The following is a 19,313-nucleotide window of genomic DNA, read 5'->3' on the forward strand; positions in this document are numbered from 1 at the left end:
TAAAAAAGCGTAAATTAAAAACGTCAAAGCAAATTGTCTCTAGGTGAAAACACCTCATGCAAAGGTTACAAAAAAAAATATACTTGAAAATATTCGAAGGCAACAGAGAAAAACGCCCTAAGCTCCACCAGATGGCCCCCGGGAAGTTGCTGTCTCACCCTGCTCCGCAGCGCCAGAGGCTTCCCCAGTCTCCGAAGGCGGCGCCTCTTTCTCAAGGCGAGCTTGGAACTTCACCAACAAGTGGGACCAAAGACTCGGTGACATGAAGGAAAATTCAGCCTCCGGATTGTAAGCCCAGCAGTGATAGAACAGATCTTCCATGGACTGCTCCGAAGTGGTCCATTCGGCCTCCAGGGCGGCCTGGGCGGCCTGGATCTCAGTCTTCGCAGCCTCGAGGTCTGTCCGCGAGGTGGCAAGGGAGGTCTCGAGCTCTTGGACCTTTGAGAGGGTCTTCTCCAACTCGGCCTTCGAGGTCGCCAAGGCATCTTCAGTTGCCTTAGCCTCCTGAAGAGAGGCCTGGTGCTCGGCCCTCATATCCTCGAGCTGAGTTTTGGCCCTGATGATGCTCCGGTGAAGAGCGACGACGCCCTGCGAGAAATGAAAGATAAATTGCCTCAGAGGAAAAATAGGGCAAAGTGTAAGGGTAAAAGCTTTAAAAGAAAACAGGTCAACTTACCGTTAGGGTCATGCTCATTGAAGACTCCATTACGCCAACCGGGCTCATTGTCTCAATGGCCCGGAGCTCCTTCTCAGTGAACTTATATATATGGCTGACGGCGTAGTTCGCCGACTCATACACCGTTCCCCGGAAGGCCTCTGGGATCTTCTCCAGGTCCTGGGGATTAACTGGGATGCGTACGTCGGAGGCCACCACGGCCGGAGTCCCGAGCTCTGTTCCTACATCCTGAGTGGCGACTGGAGCTCGCAGAGGTGGTGGAGGCATTTGGCCTGCTCCTGCGGCAGGAAGAATCGCTCCCATGTCCTGGGCTGCCGGGGTTTTCTCCTTCTCCTTTGCCGGAGACTTGGTCGAGGCCCCAGCGGCGTTCTTGGACCCCCGGAGCCTTTTCAGTCTTGGCCCGGCTGAGGGGTTTCCCCCGATGATTGCACCTCGCAAGCTCTCCTCAAGCTGAGACATCTCTTCTGTCAAAACAAAAACATGGTTAGTACAAGTCAGCAACCATACAGAGACAAAGACAAAGGGTTAAAGGTAAAAAGTATGCGATTACTAAGGGAGCCCTACCCCCCGAGCTGGAAGAACCTAAGACGATTACTTCCCGAACTGGCGCAAGTTCTGGGTCTAGTTCTGGCTCAGGGCTAGATTCTCCTACATACTGCCTAAGCCCCGGAGCTAAGATACCCCTCTGGAGTGATGGCCATGTGCGGAGGTTGGTCCCATACTCCTCGAATAGGATCGACCTAAAGGATAGGGTGTTGTCTACTACTACGGTACCCCTAGGTCGGCTCTTTTGGTGATCCAGCACGAGCCGGTCGACACAATGGAGCAGGAGTGTGTTCAGGTCCGGATCGCTTCGGTGACGATGGACGAGCTGCCTAGGATTGAACCTAGCCAGCCGGGGGTCTGCAGTGGCCCTATCTAGATTCCTAAACATGTAAGGGTTACCTTGGCCAGAAGGACCCGCAGCTGCTCCGGATTGGATCCACTCCTCGCCCATCCTCTGGGCGACTTCCAAGGTCCTCTTCCTGTTCCTCACGAGCGGAACTTCGCCGCCCTCGTCCTCCTCATCTTCATCTCCCGCGACCTCCTCCACGTTGATAGGTCTGGTGTCACGAGCTGGGGGCAGCCCCCGGGGCCTCTTTAGGTTCAGGGTCTGATTTGGAAAAATTAGTTTGCAGAACACCATCGTCTCGTTCTTCATGAGCACGCGATAATCCTTTTCACTGGGGGGCAAGCCCGCCAGCGTTTCATATTGAGCCCCGAGGGTCACAGATTTCTCTGTCCTTGCGAAGATGGCTGCAAGATTAGTCTGAGTCAGAATGGGGTGCGGGAGGAGCTAAAATAACACTTAAAGTGCGAGCTAAGGTCGGGAAAAACTTACGAGGACGAGTGAAGTAGTGGTGCTCGCAATTCCGGAAACCAATTGACATGAAGAACTGGTCCTTAAAGTCATTAGGATGGCTGGGCAGCTCGATGACCACCGCCGTATTGGGAAACCGGGTTAGATAGTAAAACCTGTCGCCTAGCCCCTGCTGGTCCGGGCTGGCTTTGAGGTAGAAGAAATATAAAATGTCTGCAGGAGTGGGGACCTCCCACTCGTGCTTCTGGAACAAATACCTCAACCCTGCCAGCAGGCGGTAGGAGTTGGGGGGGAGCTGAAATGGGGCCAACCCCACGTAGTTGAGGAAATCAGCAAAGTACTGATCCAGTGGAAGGAAGGCCCCTGCCTTAAAATGTTCACCGCTCCAGGCCGCGAACGACTCCTTGAGTGGCGCACAGCTTCGCTCGCCCTCTGAGGCAGGTCGGGCCACTATGGATGCTTTCCCCAGGGCGATGTTGTGGGAAAGGAAGATTTTGTTAATCTTCGCCTGGTCGGTGATCTTTGAGACGATCCTCTCCACCTCAAAGAATGCGTCGGGTGCCACCTCGACCTCTTTCTCCACTGTCGGCCCGAAGCGGGGGATCGGGGAGCTCGGCATCGCCGCCTTTCCTTTGTCGTGCTGGGAGGCCGAGCTGCTGACATTCTTCTGTGGGAGATTCCTCTTTGGAGCCATCTGGTCGTCTAACAAACAAAAGGAAACATTTCAGAAAAGGCGACCCAAGCATGAGGAAAAAGCAATTATTATTTGCACGAGCTGAGGTAAGCCTAACCCGTGGAGAGTGGGACCACGCGGTTCGATGAACATGCGCCTGTGCTCCCAACCGATCCCCGATTACTCGGGATTCGTGTGTCAGGAGGGTCAGGATGGAATTTGCCTTGGAGGGAAAATTTCAGTAGGCAGAAAATTGCAAAACCGCCTGTGAGGCGTGTTCCCTAAGCTACCCGGTTTTGCACCCGAGATTCCCAAAACTCCTACCCAGAAAATTTTCCCCAGAAAAAGCATCCTGAAACCCATACTCTAAAATGGTTTCCTACAGCAAAGATGCCCTAACCTAAAAAGGGCTTTTACCTTCCATACCCACAAAACCCAGTAAACCCTTGCATGCGGCTACAGTAAATTTTTTTACCTATGCTACAGTGGCATATATTTTCAAAAAGCACATGGTCAGGAAACTTACAATGTGTGGCTGGGGAGTGGACGGAGGTGTCGCCTTGGTGAAAGCTTCGTCGGTGTATTGGCTTGAAGAAATCCGTGCGCCTAAGCTTCTTGAACGCTGAAAATGGCAGTAACAGAGTAGAGGGTTTGTTCTTCTGAAAATAAAAGAGAAGAAGAAGAGGAGTTTGAAGCTTGAAAATTTTCGAATGAAAGGGTGGCCCATGCGTAGGGTGGCCACCTCTTTTTATATGCGTAAAGGATCACGTGTAGAGGGCCATTGGATGGCCCTGATGAGGGATCCGAGGCCCTCCACTCGAAATACGAAACGACGGCTGGGCATAGGCTAGGCCATTAAATGCGGTTCTCGTAAGACATACCGTCACCACCCACGATGTTCCACTTATCAGGCGCCTGCGTAAAAATTGGAATATGAAAAGTTCATGGGGAAGTCTAAAAGCCCCTACTATGGTCTTATATACAACGAAATATACCACGAGCAGGAGCTTGGGGGGCAGATGTACGCCCTAATTTTCCCACGGGCTGATTAGCAAGCCGAGCTGCGGCCTAACCATGATTACCTCATGTTCATCCCCAGGACCGGAGCTTCTGTCGTAGTGTCATGCCTTCTTAGCTCGAGCAAGAGCTCGCCTTCACCGTCCAAGGCCGGGGCAGGGATTCCAAAGGCCGAAGAGCGAGCTAAGCATGAAGCTCGTGATACGAGCTTCATATGGAGGCTGTGACCCTTTGTAAAGTCAACACACGCAAGGTAAACGTGCATATATCAGGCATCACGTGTCTGATATCCCCCTGACTTCTCGGACACACAGCAGGAACGTGCATGTTCAGACACCCACGACTAGGTTGGGCCGTGCGGCCCATTACTTCCTTACCTATTGATTTGACCACACTTATGTGTCAGGTTTAGGAATTAATCATGAATGTCACAGAATTGATACGACAAGTAAGAAGGTCACGGGATGACCTCCCTACCAACTTCCAGGTGCCTTCTCCTATAAATATGGAGACCCTGGGAGTTGATAGGGGTTGGAAAAATAATCTCTTGTAAGAAATACTTTGTAATCAAATACTCAGTATAGATCAATAATATTGACTAGTGGAGTAGAAGGATTTTAACCTTCGAACCACTTAAAAACCGTGTCTTGAGTCACCTCGTTCATCCTCTAAGATCATATATCTATTTCGGTTCACCTTTAGCACTAATCCCTTTCTCTTCTTCTCTTAATTACCTGTTGGCGAAGAACCGCGTCAACAAATTCAATTTTAGAAACATGTTCTAGGTTATCTCATATTAATTTGTTTAATATTAGATCTACGTGAAAATAAATAAAGATCATGTATAAAGTTTTCCCAACAATTGGCCTGAGAGCCTTTGTTAATCTTTATTTTCATGCATGAACATGTTTAAAATTAGATTATTTTATGTGTTTGATTAATTGGATGGTTTTCATGTGTTTTATGAAGCATGTTGATTTTATGTGAATTTTAGCAATTTTTTTTAGGTTAATTTGTTGTGTTTTCTATGCTATTAATTTTTATATATGCTTTATTTTGAGTAAAACATGTTAAAAATTAATTAGAAAATAGTTTTCGCTTGAAAAATTGCGCAAAAAAATTTTCGAAAAAAATTTGCACAGTTTGCCATGTGCATGCGCACCAGCCACCAGCACGTGATGAACAGTACCCTCGTTGTACTGTTCATCCAAAAAAAATTAATTTTTTTTAAATTAAAGAAAATTAAAATTGTGGAAATATATTATTTATAATCAAAGCCAAAAATATCAATTTTGATTTTGTATTTAAGATTGTTTTTTTTAAATAAGATAATTTTGTTAGTTGAGATTTAAATAATTAGATATTTTCTACAAAGATTCAAATTCAAATTTAAAAATTGACTAACAACTTAATTTTAAATCTTTTAATATATTAAAATATTAGAATTATGATATCAGATATTTAAGATATTTTCATTTAAATTCTTGATTTTTTTATTAAATCTTTATTTGAAAATATAAATATATTTTTATTCTATAGTTTTTAATATTTAAATTATTTGAAATTTGAATATTGTTAGTTAGATATTTTTATGGATATTTGAATTTGATTAACTGTTTTAAGATATTTTAAGGTTGTTATAACTATTTATATTTTATTTTTTAAAATTGTTAAAATATTAGCTAATAGTTGTAACAACACAAGATTTTTTGAAAAACAGTTTAGTTATTGATTTTGAAATTTAAATTGGTTATATTTTAAAAAATATCATTTTTTTCAACCAATTAATAAAATATTTGTTTTATAAATGGGATTTAAATTAACTTTGGTTAATTGTTGATAAATCCTATTTAAATTAAATTAATATTTTTTTTCAAATTAACCTAAACAAAGTTGATTGTTGATAAATGAAATTTAAATTAACTATTGTTAATTGTTGATAAATTTCATTTAAATTGACTTATTTTTGTAAAAATTAAATTAATTCGAATTTTTTGATAAATTCTAGATAATTAATTGTGGTATTTTTGCAAATAAAATAAATTGTGATATTTTTGCATAAATTCATAGAATTTCTCGTATAGTAACATGATTAGGCTCATCCAATTATAACATGTCTGTTTGCACTATATGTGATATTTTTGCAATTGGGCTTAGATGCATATAGTGGCCCATATATTTATTAGATATATGGATTTTGCCAAATAAAATATTCATAAAATGATAGATTTTATTTGGGTCCATTAGAAAATGTAAAGTTTAAATTCTTCTTTTGTGGGTGATTCTACTTGTGAAGGCCAATTTGCTTTGCATGACTATAGTGGGCCTAATCAATTAATAATAATTAATAAAACGAAGGTTTAAATTCCTGTCTTTTGGACCTTGTATGGAAGAAATGGGGCCTTTGTAGTGGGAACGACATACTAGACCCATCCCTCCTCCATACAAGCCCAATTGTTAAGGCCCGTTTACCTGAGTTGGACTTAATTGTATAGGTTCATTATATTAGTTAAACCTAAATATTGATTAGTAACAAATTAATTCTAAATTAATTGAATTTGTTTCAATGTGACACTTTAGAATTAATACAAAATTATAGGACTTTGGTTTTAAAAAATTTAATTTGTTTAATTTTTTTTTTTGGGGGGTGGGGGGGAACCATAGTCATTAATTTTCTAAAAATAAATAATAAAAATACTATTTTTCATTTTAACAATGAGCTTATTTTAAGAATTTTATTCGATCTCCACCGTTGGTTTAACATAGTCAATAGCTTAATGGGGCCTCGAGGCACTTTGATTCGTCCCCCTACAGAAAGTGTTCATTAGATAGATAATTATAGGTCAAATTCTACTAGACTCACCCCTACGGTGACTACTATGACTAAATCTATGATTATTGAAACGTGGGTCCAGCTCATAAAATAAGAGATTTTTTTTTCTTATTTTGATCGAATAGTAGGTTGTTAATAGTGGTGTCCATTATTAAACGAGTTTACAACTCTATTTAACTAGTGGTATTTTTTACTCTTGCCAACCGGGACAAGGATGTCATAGATTAGTTAAAAACCTAAAAGAAATAGAGATATGATTGTTTTTGGTATTTTTTTCTCATATCTTACATATTTTTGGTATATGTTGTGCTATTTCTTGAAATTTGTGTGAATAGAAGTTTTATTGAGCAAATGTGATTGATTTATATTTTATTGGAAATTTGTAGTTTTAAGTTAAGTAGTGTCTACTCCCATCCTTTCTCATCTTTTGATGGAGAAACTCACTGAAGAAAACTTCCTTAATTGGAAGGAGAATATCAACATAAAGTTAATTGGTGATAACTCTGAGTTCGTCATGATTGAGGAATCCCCAGAACGAGCATTGTGTCCACACGTTCGTGATGGCACCGTCAATGCTCGTGATAGCACCATAAATGCTTGGATAACACCGTCTCCACACGTACGTGATGGCACCGTGAATTCTCGGACGGCACCGTGTCTGCACGTTCGTGATCAACTTAACTATGGTCTGACACAGCTCATGAACAAGTTTCAGTTTATTGAACCTATCATGGGTGGACCTAGTAAAGGAGGAGAAAATAAGACTACTGATGTTGCTTCTGATCCAGCTAAGGCTGAAGCTAACCCAGCTTCGTCTTCGAAAGCTGGAAACAAGAGGAAAGGTGGACAAATAAACAACCCCAAGCCTACAAAGGCTGCAAAGACGAGTGCACAACCAAATGCACAGACGCCTAAGGGGAAGAACAAGAAAAACAAGGTAAAGATAAGTGCTTTCACTGCAAAGAGAAGGGGCATTGGAAACGAGATTGCCCTAAGTTTCTAGCAGCGAAAAACAAAGGTAATGATTATAGTTCATTTATCTCAGAGACATGTGTTTTAGAGAATGAAAAATCCGTTTGGATTATTGATTCTCGATCTACCAACCATGTTTGCAACTCTTTACAGCTTCTTGAATCGTGGGAGGAAGTTGACGAAGGCGACTTAAAGCTTAGAGTTGGGAACGGAGCGTTCGTTGCGATCTAAGCTAGAGGAATAGCTCGTCTGAAGTTTGGAAATAAATACTTAATTTTAAATGATGTATTTTTATTCTGAATTTTATTAGAAATTTAATTTCAGTTTCCATGTTGCAATTAGAACGATTTGTTATGACTTTTACAAGTTTTAATATATATATTTCCTTCAATGGATCACAATTGTGTATTGCATGTTAGGAAAACGAGCTTTATATTCTGCGACCTAACGAACCTGTCGCTCTTAACAATGATTTATTCAAAGTAGCTAAACCTAGGACCAATAAACACCAAAAGACCGATAACGATAATATGACGTATTTATGGCACTTGAGACTAGGTCACATTGTCCATGATAGGATTCAAAGACTTACAAAGGACGGACTTTTGAGGGAACTCACCTTAGGTGAATAACATGTCTGTGAATCTTGTCTAGAAGGTAAACTGACCAAGTGTCCATTCTCCGTAAAGGGTGATAGGGCCAAAGAACCACTTGGACTTGTGCATTCAGATGTTTGTGGACCTTTGAATGTACAAGCGAGGGGTGGTTTTGAGTATTTCGTCACTTTCATTGACGATTACTCTAGATACTCATGTCTTTACCTAATGCATAGGAAATCAGAAACATTTTCAAAGTTTCAGGAATTCCTAGCAATGGCTCAGAACCAATTAGGTAAAACGTTAAAGATCTTGCGATCTAATAGGGGTGGAGAATATTTGGATATGCAGTTCCAAGATCATTTAACTGAACTTGGGATTTTATCACAACTTACTGCCCCAGGTGCTCCGCAACAAAATGGTGTAGCGGAACGCTGGAACAGAACTTTATTGGAAAAGGTTAGATGCATGCTTAGTTACTCAACTCTACCAACTTCGTTCTGGGGACATGAAATTGAAACCGCGAATGACATTCTCAATGTCATGCAGTCTAAATCAATCCCCAAAACACCTTTAGAACACTGGAATGGTCGTGAACCTAGTTTACGCCATTATAGAATCTGGGGCTGTCCCGCTCACGTCCTGAGGAAAATTAAGGGAAAGCTAGAACCGTGAACTGAAGTTTGCATGTTTGTTGGCTATCCTAAAGGTACTCGAGGTGGACTTTTCTATAGTCATTCAGAAATGAAAGTTTTTACTTCTACAAATGCTACTTTTCTGGAAAATGACTATGTCCAGAACTTTCACTACACCAAATACCCCTTTCCATAACACATGAATATAATAGTATTGAAAAAGTATTATAATACATCAAATAATAAAATAACATGTGGGAAAAAAAATGGGCCGTACCAAAATTGGCAGTACCAAAATTTTGGAGCCAAATTATCTTCTACTTTTTACTTTTTTATTTGCCTCTATTTTTTTATTTCCAAAGCTCAAAACCCTGCTTGATTCTAAACCCAGCCGTGACGCCTGTTCCCTCGTCTGCAAGCGGTGGCTAGCCCTAGAGCGCCTCAGCCGCACCACGCTCCGGGTCAACGCTGCCGGCAGTCCTGACCTCTTCGTCAAGCTCCTTGCCTGTCGATTCTTCAATGTTCGTAATGTTCACATTGATGAGCGCTTGAATATTACGCTCCCCGTTCAGCTCGTAAGATATTTTATTTACCCCAAAGTAATTGACCTTCAGTTTCTGCCCGATTCGAGATTGTGATTCACCCGTTTCTTCCTCGTATAATTTTTTTTCTCTAATTCTGGGTCGTATGATTGGATTGAATTAGGACGGATGTGGTACCAATCGGGCTAAGCTTGTTCTTGTTTATCGATATGACCCAGTTTATTGTTTATTATTTGATTATGGGGACAGGGAAGAAGGCGCAGGAATAATAATAATGTGGTTTCGTCTCTTCAACTATATGCTACTGAGAAAAATGGGCCTGAAGATGTTGGATTTGAGTCATGTAGTTTATCTGATACTGGGTTGATTGCCCTTGGCGAAGGCTTTCCAAAACTTGAGAAGCTAAGCTTAATCTGGTGCTCTAACGTCTCATGTTCTGGCTTAATTGCACTCGCCAAGAAGTGCTCATTTTTAACAGCTTTAGATTTACAGGTGATTTTTTGGTCTACTATACTTGAAATTTGAAGTGTTTTATGTGGGTCTTATCTGTTTCTGTTAAAATAAATGAAAATATATTCATCGTTTACCTCATTTTCCCCAAGTTTTTGTGACATATCATTTTGGTATGGTTTTCTTTAAGGGTTGCTATGTTGGAGATCATGGTCTAGTTGCTGTTGGACAGTCTTGTAAGCAGCTTGGGGATTTAAATTTGCGATTTTGTGAGGCCTTAACAAATGCGGGTTTAGTTGAATTAGCTCTTGGTTGTGGGAATTCATTGAAAGCTCTTGGTATTGCTGCTTGTGCTAAGATAACTGATGTCTCACTGGAAGCAGTGGGCGTACATTGCAAGTCTCTTGAGACCCTTTCTTTAGATTCTGAGTTCATACTCGTTTTGCTGTATTGTTTGCTCTTGGCATGGAGAAAGGCAGTCATAATGTAAGGTTTTTATAATTACAACAATTCTAGATATTATAATTTGATATTTTTCTCTTGTTTTGTGAATTTTTTCATTTGATTCATTCTGATTATTTGAATGTTTTCTCTTGTTTCATTTATGCCAATGATGCTTTCCCCAACTCAAGGGGTTCTTTCACAAAATCCAGAGTGGAATGGGTATCAGGTACTTTCATACTAAGAAACTTATCTGTTACTTTTTGAAGTACCGAGATTTAATTAACTTTTATTTCTTTGATGCTACTAGTGAGTATTTTAAGGATGAATTTAAAGCATGTACACTCTTATTTTATTTTTATCTCACTTTCTTTTTATTGAATTCTATTGCTTAATCTTCAGTCCTTTCTCATATACAAGTTCTCATTAAACTCTCAGTACTTCATTTTTATTAATTTTTTAAAATTATATTTGTCACCCCCTTTTGATTGCTTCTAATAGCAGCAACACATTTTGTTTCTTGCTTGGAGTCCTTACCATCCTGTTTTTTGGTTTTAGTGTTTTTTTAAAGAAAATAAACATAAAAAACAAAACTTTATTAATGACCAAAATGGAACAAATTAAAAAAAAAGGAGGATATGCTTTAGTTATATAGATATCTGATTTACTGTTAACAATAATAACAACAAATAATTCAATATTGAGATTCTTTACACTTAAAACAAATTATTACCTTTATTTGTATCATGGTTTGTCTTGTTTTAGTGTCTGTCATCAAACTCAATTGACATCTGCATTACCCGTTCAGCTTAATTAAATTTTGGCATTTGGGTTTATGCTTTGGTTGATGCAAAGTAGTGAAATAAATTTATTCAGAAATATATTCAAGGACACCTCAGGATATGTGATGAACAACCTGGTGACTAAAACCAATATGTATCAACACCATCAACCCCTGAAATTAATTGAAGAATATCCAGAACGACCTGGCCAACCCGAATATCAATTTCCTCTTTAATTCATTACTTCTGTTGTAAAAAGGACTATTGTTGCTTACAAGTATAAGTGCTTAGATTGGTATTACTATATGTTTAATATATTATTTTCTTTTTTAATTCATGCAGGTGTGTTGTTGTTATATGTCCAATAGTATAATAGTATTGGCTATCATTTGGGTCACGTTTTTTTTTCTTCTGAGTTCAGGCATAGTTGTTCAAAGTTTGAAATCTTTAGGTTTTACTTAGACTAACCACTATCATCAATAATTAGTTCTAGTAAAGAGTGTACTGATCAAAGAAAAGCATTAATCATAATATTGAAACATACATAACATATAAAAATATATTGGTCCACCGATTAAGAAAAAATGAAATGAGATTGATATGCTCTGTTATTTCTATGATTAGTTATTCTGCTGTTGAGCCTCTGTTCAGATTGATAATGGGATTTTCAGTGCTGAATTTGGATGGGCTACCTGGTCTTGCACCTTTTGAGGTATGTTTTTGTGATATGCCCTATATTTTTTTTGCATATGAACTATTCGGACTTTCACCTTTCAGCTTTAGAATTTTATTGATGCTTCATAGCTTTAACAAGTTTCCCCCCAAAAAAGAGAGGAAAAAGTGTAATCTTTTAGATGTTGTTTTAGACATAGTTCATACTTCACATAAGCTCATGTTTTGTTGTAGGGTTGTGTTGGACATAATGTTCTTTTAGGCGATTCATTGAGTATTTTTTTCTTTTTATTTATTTCTTTGTCATGTAATATTGAACTTCTATGCAAATATGTACTGCAGAACTAATTTTTGTTCAATTCTTTGATTGTTGTTGTTTGTTGTTCTCTTAGATTTGTAAAATTGTAGTGACATGTAAACCTAAGTGGCATTATTGTCTTAAAACTTTTGATTGTTTGTCCTGTATATGAGACAAGAATTCTGTATCTAATTCGTTTTGCGTGTGAGTTGTACTGGCCAAATGTGAGATTTAAGTTTAGATCTGGAAGGCGTTTTACCATAATGAGTAGAAATGACTTTGTGGAAAACTTAAAATTAGGATCAACTTTATGTTTGGTTCTTGTGGGCTTCTTACTTAGGAATAGTTCAAAAGTGTTCTTCTTCTTTGTATTTTTTTGATCTGAAAGCATGTTGTATAAACTTTATTGCATGGTCCTCTCTTGATGATGCCTTGTCTTCTGTTTTTATAAGTATTTTTTCTATGTAACAAAAGTTATCTTGTTACCTTGGGTTTTAAACTTTGCAAGTGGGTTCCTTTGTGAAATGAAATGGGTGATGTTGTCATCATACTATAGTAAATGATTTGATCTTTGTCATCTTGGTGTGATTAAACGAAGATCTTCAGTACTTCTCAAGTCTGACAACTGTGATTTAATGAGAAATTAATAATTTTATTAAATTAAATTCACTTAATATTTATGTTGGATTTTTGGTTTGCTTTTTAAACTTTACAAAAAAACCATTGCATTTACTTGGTTCGATATTGAGTGTTGTTTTGGTTTGGTCATATAGTATCTAATTCTGGTAGGGGAACTTGAAAAATAGATAGTTTTTGTTGTGCCAAGTATATCAGGAAGAACACCACAAAACAAAAGCTTTAATCAAGATACAAATTTAAAGACCAAAAAAATTGATCAAACAAATAACAGTAAAACAAAGAATAACAAAATAACAGGAAACAACACACCAGAATTTACTTGGTTCGAACTAGAGCAAAATTGCAACTAGTCTACATCCAAGAGGCAGCCACTATTATTGATTCTTTCTTATACAATTCTCTTTACAACCTTTACAACACTCTTGTCTCTGTTCCTCTCAAGATGTTACAATTTTAGAGAGTAAAATTTGTTCTTTTTCACGACTAGTGAAAAAACTAAAGTAATAAAAACTTATATAGCAAAGTATTACAAGTAAAGAAATAGAACCAACATACTTAACAGAAATAGTTAGAAGTTAGTTGCCTGGACCAATATAACAAATTTCCACCTTGGTTCAGAAACTAAATTTGAACTAGTGACTACCCAAATAGCCCTGTAGGGCCTATCCATCTTGTAATTGAATGAGATCCAAGCAGTGATAAAACTTGCTACCTGGAAGTACTTTAGTAATCATATCAGATGGATTATGTTCAGTAGGAATCTTCTTAACTTTCACCAATCCTTGAACAATAACTTCTCTCAAAAAATGTAGTTTGATATCTACATGTTTTGTTCTTTCATGGTACACTTAATTTTTAGACAAGTGTATAGCACTTTGGTTAGCACAGTGAACAGTAATGACATCATTCTGTAGCTTCAGTTCCTTAGAAATACCTTCAAGCCACATAGCTTCTTTAACCGCCTCAGTGAGAGCAATGTATTCAGCCACATAGATCTGTGCTTCACAACTGGAGAAAAAACATCATTGAAATCAATGCCTTCCCTTTGTGTGAACCCACGAGCAACAAGCCTAGCCTTGAATCTGCCTTTTTACCAATCTAGAACCAGTAGGCCTTTTTACTAAACTCCATGTATTATTGTCATATAGAGATTTCTTCTCCTCATCCATGGCTGTAAGCCAATTTTTTCTGTCCTTACAAGCAATAGCAGTTTTAAAACTCTTAGGTTCATCATCAAGGACTTCACTTGCTGCCACTAAGGAAAAGGCCATTAAATATGCATAACCAAATCTCTCAGGATCTTGTAGTGTTCACTATGTTTATTTAATTAATGAAGTGCTAGTGCTCTCTTCTTTGAGGCTTGGTTCATACCAAAAAAAAATCTGGTCTATAAAGTACAATTGAACATCAAATTTGAGGCTATTAGTACTTTTTGCTTTTATTTTGAAAACAGGGAAACGGAAAATAGTGTGGTCTATAATTAGTTTGAAGCTCTTGTAAAATAGTTATTTTGATTTATTAATATCTATTTTGAACTCATAAGGATGTCAAAGTATATGATGATATGATTGGCTATATCAATAGTAGTTGCTGGTACAAAATAATGGTAAGCCTTTTATTTTGGTTGCTTTCTCACGAGCATTCAATTAAGTATCAACGCAGAATTCCAACTATATTTAGCTAGTCTCTCACAAGCCTATTTGCACTTTTGATTTCTATAGACATGACTTTCCTTCTTTATTTCTTTTATTTGTAGCAAATCATACAGTTTAACTGTTATGTATGCTTTTCTAATTTTTTCCATTCATACTTCTTTTCTTAAGGTACCATTTTCTATCTTATAGTTATGTAAATTAGAACTAGAATTTTTCTATGCAAATAAAACCCGACAGCGGTGCTCCCTTTTGAGCAATTGCAATGGAGAATCTAAGCATAATAGTATTGACTCTCAATATAAATATAATAAACTTTAATTGGACTAATATAAGATGAGATTTTTTTTTTAACTAAGAAGTTTCTAATTTTTATGCCATGCTTAGGAGGCTGGAAATTATGTAAAAGATGATGTATGGCCTGCCCTTATTGTTGAGACAAGCAATGCTTCTGATCTCCATGGATATACTGTCAGGGCTTTATACAGGGCATTCTAACATCATCTGAACAGGTGGGCTTTTTATTTCCCTTGTGCACACTATAAATGATTAATGGAAAGATTGTAGTACTTTTATTACTACAAATTTTATCTATTAAGTGGTAGCTGCTAGATCTGTTATGGTTTTCTATGAATCTGTTAGTCTTACTCTAATTTTTAGTTCATTATAAGTGATGTATTCTCTTCTTCTATTTAACACTTCTATATATTTCAATAAAGTTTAGTTCATTCATTCTCTATCTTCTCTGATTTTCTTATTCACTTTCATTTCTGAATTTAACTGTTTGTTTTGTGGAAAATTCATATGCTTAGATTTGGCACCTTGGGAGAGTCCAAGCTGTCAATTATGGTGACTATTTTGGCCTAATTTAACTCCCAGTAGGATGATCGGCTTGTAATTTTTTCTGTTAAATTCGGTTTTGCAGGCTGTAATTGAGGCCAATATCATTCACCCGCTTGTACATCTTCTCCAACATTCAGAGTTCGATATAAAAAATGAGGCTGCATGGGCCATCTCTAATGCCACTTCCGGTGGCTCTCATGAACAAATCCAGTATATACTTGTGCTTCCTTTCTTGTTTACACATGCACTTCTGTTGCAACCAAAAAAAAAAGAGAAAATATATAAAATTTGAGTTGACTCGTGTAGTTTAATATATATATATATATAGATATAAGAACTTCTGGTCCTGATGCATGTGGTTAGCCTATTTTAAACAATTTTTGTTGTTGAACACCTGAAACTAAGATTTCTCGATGGTGATCATTTTCATTATTATGCAACCATCAGCCTCTTGTAGAAAGATTCATCTAATATATAGCTATTATAGTTGTAATGCATTTGGCATGACATTTCACTAACATGGACATTGCCTTGCAGATTTCTTGTTAGCCAAGGTTGCATCGGCAAACTCTGTGATCTCCTAAACTGTCCAGACGCAAGGATTGTAACTGTATGCCTTGAGGGTCTGGAGAACATTCTGAAGGTGGGTGAGGCAGACAAAGAAATGGGACTAAATGGTAGAGTCAATATATATGATCAGGCAATTGATGAATGTGAAGGATTGGATAAAATCGAGAATCTTCAGAACCACGACAACCATGAGATTTATGAGAAGGATGTGAAGATCTTGGAGAGATATTGGGTAGAAGAAGAAGATGAGGAGCAAAACATCCAGGATAACGGGGATGGAACTCAACAAGGTTTTCCTTTTGGAGCAAACCAGCCTACCCTACCCCCTGGTGGCTTCAAATTTGGGTAAAAATAGTAAAGTTGCTCTCTACCCTGCTTTTGATCAGGATTTTTTTTAAATATATATATATATTTATTGCTCTCTTTTCTAGGATGAATTACTCATTTGAATTTGTCATGTCATTGTCGGGGGCCAGATTTTTAGCATGGCACATAGGCTCGTCTATGGAATTTGTTATATTGAAGTCTTTAAACTTCAGTTTTGCAATCTTGTTTCTAAATTAAATAGTAACCCTTTTGCCTTTTATGTGAAGAAAGTTGGCAATTGTGTATCTTTTTCAAATGGTCCTATAATCCATTCAATTTGGTTGTTCTGTTTGTTCCATTATAAATCTGCTAGGTAAGTTGTTCTGTTTCTAATTATCATCTTGATACTAAGTTGAAATTTACTAGGTTGCCAAGGACTTGTGTTCCTACCTAAACATCTTTAAAAAAATCCTCTTTGTGTTTTATTAAAACTATTGTTAAGATTCTCCCTTCTTGAGATGATTTGAGAAACAATCAACTTTAAACAATTTGTAACCATAACATGTTATTGGCATTGATATCTGTTCCCTTTTTCTGATGGAGATAGCATAGATTTGTTTATTTATTTGAAGTTGTACTGTTTCATTGTTATAAGATTAGTTTATTGGTTAATGATCGGTATGTGTATATATGAGGTGGCTTCTCTTTGCAACTCATATCTACGTGTTTTTTCATTAATACAAGTTTCGTTAAAAAGAAAAATGATGTGGCTTCTCCTTTTTTTTTTGCTGGAGGATGGGACTTTTCTTTTATGGTGTTCTTTTTTACTTATTAAATTGGTATTGGGCCTATTGATGTTGCATTTGATGCTAAATGAATTGAGACAGTTGGTAGGGGCTATAATTTAATTACGCTTGTTCTCTTGCTTTTAATTTAATATCTTATCCTTTATGGGTTTAGCTTCTATAAATATATATATATATGTACATCTTTGTGCCTATTGATTGTCTATAGTCTGATTACTTTGAAGAAATAAGAATTTCTATTTAATGACACATTTGGTATATATATTGTTATTAGCTTGTTGTTGTAAGTTGAAAGTGCTTGTTTTTCTTCAAACAAAACAAAGCTCTAATATATCTTAGCATCTTGAATGTGGCTTTGGCTGACCTCCAGCTTTGGGCTTTTGTTTTGCGTGTTTCTTAGTTTTAGCTATCGGACTTGGAAATTGTGATAATCAAGCCGTGACCCAATTTTTTTTTAAATCCTTTGATGATTTCCTCATATTAATCTATATTCTATTTGAATGTTTGGAGGCCTTTTAGCTTTGACTACATTTAAGTGAAAATTCTGAAGAAAAAAATATGGCCTGGAGAGTTTAAGTTTAAGCTAGTCTCTAGACCTTGCTGCCACATGAGGATTTTGTTTGTGGTTGGCTATAATGGCTCCACCTCTGTCATTCTCTATCATGTAAGCTTCTCTTGTTTTCCTCACTTCCTTTTTATGTCTATTCTTGACTGTTTCTTCAATAGTACAATTTTTTAACAACATTTAAGAATTTTGTTCATGTTATCTTTATGGTGGATGGCTCTTGGGAGCTCTCCACCACATATATAATTATATTTCAAGCTTACACACACACACACATATATATTTAAATATATACATATATTGATTGAAAATAGTTTATTAAAAAATAAGATACTATTTTTTAATTGAATTTGGCAGCAATTTCTGCTTTCTTCTTCTTTTTTTCCTGAATGTTTGTTGGAGTTATCAATTTAAGTGTTGATTAGATGTGTATTTTTTTGTTTAACTTATCCTTTTTACATATTTACAACATTACCCATTTAGACAGCGAGGATTAATTTTTGGGGGAGAAAAATATGTTGTATGTGTCATGAGTTTCTGTAATTTCCATAGGCTCTCACAAATAGCATCTAATTTTCTGATTTGTAATGCACAGGAGTGTTTTGATCCTATTGTAGCAAGATCTGGTCGTGATTTGATTCCTATTATGGTGTATGGGTAAGCAAAGTTAGCCTATTAGTTTGTGATTTATGTGAAAATATATTGGCAAGCAAAGAATCTTAATTTATGATGTCTTTTGCTTTGGAAATTTTCAGAAGAAACATTTTTGGTCAAGAGTTTGGAGGAATGTACTATGTAGTTTTAACTGTGAGGTACTACGCCTTTTCTAATATTATATTGGGCAATATGTTATGTTAATGTTCTTTCTTTAATTGGTTATTGATACGAGTATAATACCTTTCTTCTGCAAATGCATCCATCCACACAGGTCTATTGTTGTATCAGCTGGTCTTCTTAGGATATTTGGTCGTGAGGTAGCCGAGCTTCCCATAGTGGCGACAACTAGAGAACACCAAGGGAAAGTAGGAACAAATGAAACTTTGATTTTTTTTTCTTCTTCTTAGTATTTTAGTTTTCTTTTCGTTAATGTTAAGAAGCAAAAGAAGAATAACTACTAAGTTGGTATATTTTGGTTTGTCATAACAGGGCTATTTCCAAGTATTATTTTCATGTATAGAGAAGTTGTTGGTTTCCCTGAATGTGGAAAACTTTAAGAACATTTTGTTGTTGATGACAGTGTTGAATGTTTTAAACTAATTTGTGGATTGTTAATATAATGTTGAATGTTTTTACTATTTGTTATTTGAAAATCAAGTTTATTTGATGATGCTAGTATATATTAGAAAGCTAATTTTAATTATATAAAAAATTAAAATATAATAGAATAAATTAGTGTTATACAAATGAATATATAATGAGAATTTAAACTTATCTAAATATTAAAATAATACGAAAAATGTGTTATAATATCTATTACAATAACACTTTTTATAAGTAAAGAATTTTGTTATGCAAACTTCATTATATAACACAAATAATGTGTTATACTAAAGTGTAGTATAACACAAAAAATGTGTTATACTAAAGTGTAGTATAACACAAATTTATAAGTATTGAAATGTGTTATATAATCGACTATAAATAATATAATTAAACACTTATCTATTTATTAAAATAACACAGAAAGTGTGTTATCGTTGACAGTATAATAACACATCTGTATAACAATGATAAAGTGTTATGTAAAGTACCCTGACCTACGATAACATAGTCGGTCTTAACACATCAAAAAGTGTTATCGTATGTTTTGATAACACATTTTCGGTGTTATTAAAAGCATTTTTTCTTGTATTGTTTAAACCTCGCATCAAAGTAGTTTTAGAGGAGATGGTTAAAGAATTGACTCCAACCAATGTTCCATAGTCATCAATGCAAGTTGATGATGAAATTCCCACTCTTCATGTCCAACCGACGCAAGTCGATTT

General features: G+C 36.5%; 1 protein-coding gene and 2 long non-coding RNA genes across 3 annotated transcripts; all 3 read left to right on the top strand.

The window, feature by feature from the left end:
- The first annotated feature begins 1,156 nt into the window (after window positions 1-1,156).
- On the top strand, window positions 1,157-10,244 carry LOC133832332 (F-box/LRR-repeat protein 4-like). The gene is made up of 4 exons (XM_062262692.1): window positions 1,157-1,207; window positions 9,125-9,337; window positions 9,554-9,796; window positions 9,945-10,244. Exons 1-4 carry the CDS (start codon window positions 1,157-1,159, stop codon window positions 10,242-10,244), a joined length of 807 nt encoding a protein of 268 aa, XP_062118676.1.
- Window positions 10,245-11,610: 1,366 nt separating this feature from the next.
- Window positions 11,611-16,322, top strand: LOC133831454 (uncharacterized). Its single transcript, XR_009892503.1, has 3 exons — window positions 11,611-11,689; window positions 14,626-14,750; window positions 15,164-16,322. It is a non-coding gene; the product is annotated as an uncharacterized LOC133831454 (long non-coding RNA).
- A 1,769-nt stretch (window positions 16,323-18,091) lies between these two features.
- LOC133831460 (uncharacterized) lies at window positions 18,092-18,537 on the top strand. Its single transcript, XR_009892505.1, has 3 exons — window positions 18,092-18,140; window positions 18,257-18,350; window positions 18,475-18,537. It is a non-coding gene; the product is annotated as an uncharacterized LOC133831460 (long non-coding RNA).
- The last annotated feature ends 776 nt before the right edge of the window (window positions 18,538-19,313 follow it).

This window comes from Humulus lupulus, chromosome 1 (genome assembly GCF_963169125.1).
Source record: "Humulus lupulus chromosome 1, drHumLupu1.1, whole genome shotgun sequence".
NCBI lineage: Eukaryota > Viridiplantae > Streptophyta > Magnoliopsida > Rosales > Cannabaceae > Humulus > Humulus lupulus.

What these genes read in the sequence shown, in the direction of transcription:
- LOC133832332 (XM_062262692.1), top strand. Translation starts at nt 1,157, where the DNA reads ATGGTTAGTACAAGTCAGCAACCATACAGAGACAAAGACAAAGGGTTA. An exon ending in ACAAAGACAAAGGGTTAAAG is followed by an intron (nt 1,208 to 9,124) that starts GTAAAAAGTATG and finishes TTATTTCCAAAG; the next exon opens with CTCAAAACCCTGCTTGATTC. An exon ending in TTACGCTCCCCGTTCAGCTC is followed by an intron (nt 9,338 to 9,553) that starts GTAAGATATTTT and finishes TTATGGGGACAG; the next exon opens with GGAAGAAGGCGCAGGAATAA.